The sequence below is a fragment of the Cicer arietinum genome, chromosome 5, assembly GCF_000331145.2.
Source record: "Cicer arietinum cultivar CDC Frontier isolate Library 1 chromosome 5, Cicar.CDCFrontier_v2.0, whole genome shotgun sequence".
NCBI classification, from domain to species: Eukaryota; Viridiplantae; Streptophyta; class Magnoliopsida; order Fabales; family Fabaceae; genus Cicer; species Cicer arietinum.
This window is the reverse complement of record NC_021164.2, coordinates 18,685,078-18,695,021: the sequence shown is the minus strand read 5'-3', so window position 1 is coordinate 18,695,021 and position 9,944 is coordinate 18,685,078. Positions and strand designations below refer to the sequence as shown.

Here is a 9,944-nt window from a genome sequence, read left to right as displayed (position 1 = left end):
TCCCCATTTTTAATACTCGTTTAACTCTAATGATTTTCAAATTCCACACAAAAAAAACTCAAACCTATTATCAGTTCCAATCCACAACTCACACCAAAACACATCAAATCATTTCTCCACAAAATCCAACCATACACACAACAAATCTCATCAGTATTAAATAAGAACACGTCAAATACGACGAACACAAATCAACACAAACCACCACTCAAACACAACAAGTTTCATTTACTCAAAATCATACATAAATGAGTTTAAATTCATTTTCCACGAAACATTCATCAATATAACCCAAACCTAACTCTAAGATTTTACCAATAAAGCCTTAGATTCATTTTCTCCCAAATCAATACTCAAACCCTAACAAAATTCTTTTCCACACAACCACAGATAAGTCCCTAAATGCAAACTAGAAGTTTGGAATGAGTCCTTACCTTAACGATAGCTTTAACGTGCGAACACGGTACCGCGAGTAATTCCGATAAAATTTCTGCTCGCAACGTCGCTTCCAAATTTAGTTCGCTAGCACTGTAGCGTGGTAGTGAGCAACTTTCCCTTCTATCTCTTCGCGAAATGAAGCTTAGATCTAGATGAAACGGGGAGGTTTGTGTTTGACGGTTTTAAAAACCCTAACAAAAATGGGGGAGAAGGAGGGATTTGCGCGCGAGACAGGGAGAGGAAGATGGAAAATCTTGTTTTCTTTCCTTTCTCTTTCTTTCCTTTGTTTTTCCTTTCTTCCTTTTTCATTCTTTCCTTTTTATATCCTTTTCTTTTCCTTTTCCTTCCTTCTAATTTCCTTTCTTTCTATTTCCTTTCTTTTTCCCTCCAAACAACCATATATATATAAATATATATATTAATTATAACTTAACAAATATCTCAAAAATGTAGATATTTGTTAAATTACCATTTCACCCATAACGCATTAAATTCTTCGTAAAAGATTCACCGCACTTAATTTAATTTATTTATCGACGAGTAATTCTAATTGACATCAAAATATCTTTTTGATCATATAAACTCCAAAATATTAATAACTTTGGCTTAAAAGCCTCCGAGCCAAAATCCAAAATACACAAAAATACATAAAGTATACTTTAAAATTATGGGTCTTACAGATGTGTTCTTTATTTTTCTGCCATTTATCTTTTCCATACACTATCTTAAATCAGAAAAATCAAACACTAAATCTCTAAAAACAAGAAAATTTCTAAACACCTAATTCAACCCCCTTCTTAGGTGCGCCTCTGTTATTACAATAGTGATTAGGGGTTACTTTGGAATTAAAGATTTTGTCAGTAAGACATTAGGGCAAGAATAATAAAGAGAATTTGGTAATAATTCAATAAAGGAATTTAGTAACTAGGATCAAATTAGAAACTAAGATTTGATTCGAAGTGAAATTTATCCCTGATATTTTTCTTATAATAAATGATCTGTTTTACTACTGTTGTTAATTTCAAATATTATTTCAAAAAATTCAAAAACTTTTGGTTCAATTTTAGTAATTAAATACAATTCGATAGTAACACGCAATCCTTGAGTTCGACATTTGGTACTACCATTTTATTATTACTTGCAACGATTCAGTACACTTGTTGAAACACTATTAGTGAACTTTAATGAAAGTTTGCCAGAAAGTTGAGAAGGCTTCTAATGGTGACAACCTGGAGAGGCATAAGAAAAATACTCAAAGCCTAAAGAGAGAGTAAATAATATTTGTATGTTATTATTTAAATAATGGATTAAGTCATCGACCGTAATGAAACAAAATCTATCTGTAAGGGGAGAACTAGTATAAAAATACTCGTGTCTCTTCTCTCTCGGTTCTCTGCATTTAAAATAAGTTTTTTTTTATTTAAATTTATTTTACTTAAATTGTTTTATAATCATAAGTTGAATGTTTTAATAAAGAACATATATTTTTATTTAGGCAACACAAATAATTTTAAAAAATGACAAAAAAAAAAACAATTCAAATATCTCATTTCTTGTATTTTTCAAGATTGGACTGGTTCATTTTAGATATATATGGCTTAAATATATATGAAGCGCAATTGAAAACATATAAATTTTAAGTATCCAATTTTTTTTTTCTTTTCTACCGACAAACTATTAATATTTGTTTATAAAAAAAATATTTTAAATTTGTAAATTTTGTAAGAAAAAAAAAATAAACAAATAAAAAATAGTTCAATTGCTTCAATCTTCAAATTTTACTAAATCTATAAAATTATACTAAATCCTAATTTTAGGTAACTTCAATATATATATATATACATTATAATAAAGCAAACTTGATAATTTGGCCAGTTTGACACGTGTCAGCTAGGCAGAGTGTTAGAAAAATATTAAGTTTCTATTAATAGAAATAATAACTCATTGTGCAGATTTTTGTTTTTACAATAAAAGTAAAGTTTCATTTCATCACGACTTTACACACGATAAGTCCGTTGAGAAGTTAATGGCCAATTAAAAAAATAAGAATAATGAATTAAAAATAAAATACAATACACTACAACTTGACGGTTGAGAATTTAGTGGCTAATTAAAAATTAAAAAATAAATTATTTTTTAAACACGACTTTATCAACCACCGATTCAAGTTAATTTAATTAAAAATTTATTTTATATTCTTTTTTTTTATTTTAATAATTCTTTTGGTGTCTTCAGATTTCCTTCTTAATTTCGTCATCAGTTAACCGTCTCTTCTCAATAATCTCTCAGTTTTTCTCCTCAATAATCTCTCATTTTATCATTCTCCAATGTCTGAACAATGCTTCAATTTCTCCAGAAAAAGGAGTTATGGAATTTGGTTGTTAGAGTTGTGCGATATTTCTATCATGATTTATAAATTTTATACTATGAAAATGAAATTGATGGATGACAAGGTTTACTATCAAAGTTTTAAATTATACACAAACTTATTTGTTATGTTATTAATTTAAAAAAATTGTGTTTCATATTGTTAGGGTGATAATATTCAAGCAACAATGCCAAAAACTCTTATTTTTCGATTTGAGACTACTATTTGTGAGAGAGTTGTGTACAACTTTCGTTCTCTTGGTATTGCGTCTAACTCTGGAGCATATAGAACAACCAACCGGACACCAATTCAAATTGAATTTGCAAAATAGTACAATGGTCTGAGAATTAGAAATCAGTTTGCTCACAGCCTCTCCGTACTCATTGATTTCATCCCTAGAAATTCAAAATATTGACAGTTTTTAAGGTAATTGTTTTTTAAACACTACTCTAGCAACCACTGCTTTAAATTAATTTAATTAAAAATTTATTTTATTTTACGAATTCCCATCAGACTTTTCTTCGATAATCTCTCATTTTTTGCGTCTCCCTTTTACATATCATTCATTTTTTTTTTTGTGTTTATCTTTCTCAAATGTCTTGAAAAAAAATTCAGATTTTGTTGCTTCAATTTCTCCGAGAAATGAGTCATTGAATTTGGTTTAAACATAAATTTTATGCAATGGAAATGGTTTGATGGATGACAAGGTTTAATTCTTTCTTTTATAAATTCAAATTTTAAATTATATTAGTTGTGTATTAAATGTGTTTCATATTTATATTTCTAGGTGATAAAATTGAAGCAACCTTGGTTTTCTTTCTCCATTTGATATTAATATTCCCGAAGGAACTATGTACAATTTTATTGGGTTGTCTCTGACAAACTTTCTGGGATATATGGAACAATCAGACACCATTTCACATTGAATTTGATGCAAAATGGTACATAGACATCAACTCAAAATGTTGACATCAATTAATTTGGTAAATATGTTCACATTAATTATGGTAAATTTATTTTAATATGACATTATTATTTTATTTTATTTATAAAAAAATATTACTATTTTGTTATATATATATTTTTTATTGTTTATATTTCTAAATTTTGTCTCAAAAAATTGTACATCTATGTACTTTTGTCTCAAAAGATTGTACATCTATGTCAAATAATAATAATTTATTTAAGTAAATATAAAATTTATTTAGGCTTATTTCCAGAAGATTGAAAGAAAAATAAATTTATTTAGGAATTAAAAAAAAATACAATTCATTACATTTATTCGATAGTTTTTATTGAAAGTAGTGGTTTTTCGAACGTAAAACACTACTTTAACAAATATATTAAATCATGATCTTCAAACTTCAAACACTACTTTAACCAATCTATTACATCACGATTTGATGAGTGAGTTGACAGTTATGTGAAAGTGTATAATAATTTTTCAAAAACTACTATTTTAAATAGTTACATTTTAATTTTACTAATATACTATACATTTTACATTCAATTTTTTTTTTTAAATATCATGCAAATTCAAAAAAATTCAAAAGATTCATTCAAAGATAAAAGAATTCAAAGGATTCATTCAAATATAAAAGACAATCATAGTTTTTACGTGTATTGTAACTTTTTTGTAATGGGAAGATTATTTCTCTGTAGTATTTTGTGAGTAGCACCGAAATGAAAGATATTTTGCCATTAGATACACCAAAATTTATATGAATTCTTAAATGTCATGTATTTCATATAAATAACATACTATGTTGAATAATAAAAATAAAAATTCATTATTAAGTTACTTACTTATCTTTATATTTACTAATTTACTTAATTTATATATGTCATGTCCATTATTTTAAAAATTATTATTTCATCTAATCTAATTATTTAATTTTTTAATAATTATTGTTTTTATTTGTTTAAAATTGAAAGTATTGTTTTATAATAAAATTTTTTGGAAAGAAAAAAAATTCTTTGGAGAATAAAAAAATAAGACATCATCAAGATTAAAGAGTGGTGTTGGAGTCATGCTTTTGATAAGTAACATTGATCGTGTAATAAAGTAGTTTTTAAGTTAGGTTATGATTAAATTTTTTTATTTTTTTCATTGTAAATTATTTTTGTAAGTCAAGTTATGTATTTAATGTCAATAAAATTTATAAAAAAAAATATATATATATATATATATATATATATATATATATATATATATATAATTAACAATTTATTTATTAAGATCGTTTGTTTGTTTCCGTGCGACACACGGCTTAGACACTAGTATATTTAAAAAGTGCCATACTTTTTGTATCGCTATATTTATCGTAGTTCTCATCATCTTTTATTTCATTTCATGATATTATTTCTAAGTTGCAAAAAATTATGTGAAAGTGGACAACTAAATTATTTATATATTGTATATTAAAATAATTTCCCAAAATTAAATTATTATGAAAATATTGTTTTGTGTTGGGTAATTTTTATAAGCAAATTATATTAATAAAGAGTACTTGGGGTACGGTACTCCAAGTTCAAATGATATACATTTGATTACAAAAATATTCCTTGTAACATGTATAGCAAAATTGGAATGAAGTCCTTCAAAAAGTTTCTCTTTTATTAAATGAAAAAATAATTATATGAATAATGGAAAATATTTTTCTCGCCAATTATTACAACCTTCAAAGGAAAAAAGTCATTTTTGTTAACAAATCAAACATTAAAATTAAAAATAAGAGGTCAATGTACGTCACCTTTTAAAATTTGTTTTGATTGAGAATAATCTCCACAAAAATATCTTATCAAATTAAAATGATTTTAGGAAATAAATTTATTTTGAGAATATGTTTTATAAAACCTATATAATGAAAATGTTATGAATAAGGCTGCAAATTTACTTCATATTTAATTGTCCATTTATGTCTTGTTATTATAACTTTAAACAAAACTTATGAAGACAACAAATTAAGATGTGTAACACAATGCTTTAAATCTCAAGAATTTAATATTGTGGTGTATTATTGCAATATGCTTTTTTTTGACATAAGTGTAGTATTGCAATGATAAAAATCGTTTTATGATGCCAACTAATTCCATCTCATATATCAATTGGGTATTAAGATCAAAGATTATATAACTTCCTAGTTTTAGACTAATAATAAAAAGAAATAAAACATATCAAAAGGAAAATTAATTGGGTTATGCCTAAATCAAAGATTTACCAATATATATACTCATGTTAGTTTCCACTCTTGGAAGGCAACAACAAAAGAAATTTTTTAGGCTTCTTCTTATTATTCTTATTCTTCTCTTTCTCCTTCTCAACCCATTTCTTTCCACCATGTCAAAGAAGAAGTCTAGCTTAGGTAGGCAAAAAATTCCTATTGAAAAAATACCAAAAAAAAGTCATTTACAGGTTACTTTCTCTAAGCGTCGTTCAGGTTTATTCAAAAAAGCTAGTGAACTTTGCACCCTCTGCGGTGTTGAGATTGCCATTGTAGTTTTCTCTCCTGCTGATAAGGCATTCTCTTTTGGTCATCCAGAAGTTGAGTCAATCATTGATCGATTCTTGACTCGCAATCCTCCACAAGATTCTAGTGCTCACCAACTTGTTGAGGCTCATAGAAATGCTAATGTTCGCGATCTCAACATCCAATTGACTCAACTTCTTAACCATTTGGAGATTGAAAAGAAACAAGGGGAAGAGATAGAACACATGAGGAAAGCTAGACAAAGGCAATTTTGGTGGGAGAGCCCTATTGATGAACTTGGCTTGCATGAATTGGTCCAATTGAAGGGTTCTATTGAAGAGTTGAAGAAGAACTTGGGAAAATTTGCTAGCAAATGCATCATGGAACAATCTAATGTGTCTACACCAAATATTGGAATTAGTGGATTTGGACGTTATGATTCTCTTGAAAACAAACCTGGTGTTGGAATTAATTTGGCTCCCACAATTCCTAATGCCTATTATTATGGTTTTAGAAATGGGTATCTTTGAAGAAAAAAAAACATTTTTTTTTTAATTTTGGGAGTGAATTAAATGGTACCTCACCAGTTATTTACTCCCCAATGGTTTCTTTTTTTTATTTTTTATTTTTTGATAAAAATGTGAGATAACAAATATGGTTGGAAATAATTAGTCCTTTACCCAAGGACTATTTGGCAATAAAATTTCATATTCTTATCAATTGTTTTGTCTTTATTCTAAATGTTAAGTGGATTGCTACATTCATATAATTGATTTCCATTGATACACATATACTCAAAGAAGTGGCAGTGGGGAATGAATTCTCTTTGTTGGTATCCTCTCAATTTTTTTCAATTACAACATCTCAACCAATATATTCAATTTCCTCTTTTCTTAACCATTGAAATAGAATTGTTAATTACTATAGTTTTGGTGTGTGTGTGTATATATATCATTGTTCAACCACAACACCTTCATTTCTTTTGAAAAATTTAGAGTATCCTTACCCCAATATTACATGAGCTTGTAATATGTGATGTAAAGTGCAAATCATCTCTATGGACATATCTTGTGCTTTGATAAATATCAAGGTGACACAATCCACCATTAGAATTAGAATGTACTACAATAACAAGATTTTATTATTTCCTTAATAATTGCATTACTCCCCACCCCAAATATTAGATACAAAAAAAAGGAGTTCACCATGTTCCTAATTATATATATTTTTATTTTTATCTATTTAATAAAAAATGTGCAATTATCCCTTAATTTTTTAGTACATAAAGTCTGATTATTTTTGAAATTATTAGAATTTGATACTTCTATCAGTTTATTTTATAAAATATCCTTAAATCCTCTTTTTTTTAAAAAAAAAACTAGAATATGACCCACACGTTGAGCGAGATATATAGAATTTAACATATTAGTATTATTGTGAATAAAATTTTAAATTTTTAAAAATAATATAATGTATTGATTTTGTTTGTATAGTATTTTTTTTCAAGTAAGTTTATTTGAGTAATTATTATATATGAGTTTACAAACACACATTTGAGAATATGTAGAATATTTTAGAAAACGTAATTGCAACTAATTCATATATTAAATTTTATTCATTAAATTATTATGTTAAAATTTTAGTTATATTTTAATGAATGAATAAGATTTAAAACTGATATAAAAATATTTAAATGGTTAATCAAATGATTTATAATTTAATGTCCTATATTACATTTCATTTATTAAAGATTATGAGAAAATAGAACAAAAAAAAGTATTATGTAAAATATATATACGTATTAAAATGTAGTAATAAGTATAAAGTCAATAGGATATTAACAATTAATCATTTATGGTCTATATGTTTGACCAAATAATCTATAAAATTAATATGTTAATCAATAATCCATTAAAATTTATATTTTTCTAATTACTATATTATTTTAAAGAAATATTAATTGTTAAACATTCATTACCCTCTCAAATGTGCGGTTACGATTCATTAAACCAAAAATAATTTTTTTTTCAAATAAACCCATAGTGAAGACTGTAAGACCCATAATTTTAAAGTACACTTTATGTATTTTATATGTTTTGGATTTTGGCTCGGAGGCTTTTTAGCCAAAGTTAATAATATTATGGAGTTTATAGGATCAAAAAGTTATTTTGACACCGTTTAGAATTACTCGTCGATAAATAAATTTAAATTAAGTGCGGTAAATCCTTTACGGAGAATTTAATGCGTTACGGGTGAAATGGTAATTTAACAAATATCTAGATATTTTGAGATATTTGTTAAGTTATATTTAATATATATATATATATATATATATATATATATATATATGTTTGTTTGGAGAGAATAGAAAGAAAGAAAATTAGAAGGAAGGAAAAGGAAGAGAAAAGGTTATATAAAGGAAAGAAGGAAATAGAAAGGAAGGAAAAACAAAGAAAGGAAAAAGGAAGGAAAGAAAATTCAGAATTTCCATCTTCTTCCTCCCTACGCGTGACCCCCCATTTTCCCTTCTCCTCCATTTTCGTCTTTCGTTGCTTTCTTTCTTCAAGACTAGTAACCCAAGGTTGGGTGAGTGTTAGAACAAGGATTTCGCAACTCCACTCTTCCTCTTTGATTCGAAAACGAAGAAAAACGGTATTTGAGATTCAAACACAAACCCCTCCGTTTCTTCTAGATCCAAGCTTCATTTCGCGAAGAGTTAGAAGTGAAAGTTGCTCACTACCGTGCTATGGCGCTAGTGGATCAGTTTTGGAAGCGGTGTTGCGAGCGAAAAATTTACCTGATTTACTCATCGTGCCGGAAACGCACGTTTGAGCTAACGTTAAGGTAAGGGCTCCTTCCAAACATTTAGTTTGCATCAAGGGCCTTATCTGTGGTTGTGTGGAAACGAATTGTGTTAGGATTGGAGTATTGTTTTGGGAAAAATGATTTTACCTCATGTATGTAAGATTTTGAATAAATGAAATTTATTACGTTGATTTGTTTTCATCGTATTTGGCATGTTCATACTTGATGTTTGTTGATTGATGTGTTTTGGTGTGAATTATGAATTGAATGTGAGAATTTGTTTGAGTTTGTTTTGTGTGGAATTTGAAAACCATTAAGTTAAATGAGTATTAAGAATGGGGAATCTCTTAATGTCTTGTTTACTTAATGTGTGTTTGTTTGTGAAAAATCGTTTAAGTTAACTGGGCGTTAAGAATGGGGAATCTCTTAATGTCTCGGTTACTTAATATTTGTTTTTTTGAAAATCGTTTAAGTTAACTGGGCATTAAGAATGGGGAATCTCTTAATGTCTTGTTTACTTAATGTGTGTTTGTTTGTGAAAAATCGTTTAAGTTAACTGGGCGTTAAGAATGGGGAATCTCTTAATGTCTCAGTTACTTAATATGCTGGGTGATGATTTCCTGAAACTACATCAGGGGAACATGACCGTGGGCGAATATGCTGCTAAGTTTGAATCACTATCAAGGCATTTCAGATTTTTCCGTGAAGAGATTGAGGAGCCGTTCTTGTGTCATCGTTTCCAAGACGGACTAAAGTGTGAGATTCAAGACTTTTTCTTACCCTTGGGAATTCAACGTTTCCAATTTCTTGTGGAAAAATGTAGAGAAGTTGAGGATATGAAGAATAAGAGAGCTAGCCGAGGA

General features: G+C 27.4%; 1 protein-coding gene across 1 annotated transcript; it reads left to right on the top strand.

The window, feature by feature from the left end:
- Positions 1–6,146: 6,146 nt before the first annotated feature.
- LOC101507150 (agamous-like MADS-box protein AGL61) lies at positions 6,147–6,806 on the top strand. The gene has a single exon (XM_004511204.3). The coding sequence runs from the start codon at positions 6,147–6,149 to the stop codon at positions 6,804–6,806; it is 660 nt and encodes a 219-aa protein (XP_004511261.1).
- Positions 6,807–9,944: the final 3,138 nt, after the last annotated feature.

Bases quoted from the DNA above. Each gene is read 5' to 3' on its own strand.
- LOC101507150 (XM_004511204.3), top strand. From the start codon at position 6,147: ATGTCAAAGAAGAAGTCTAGCTTAGGTAGGCAAAAAATTCCTATTGAA.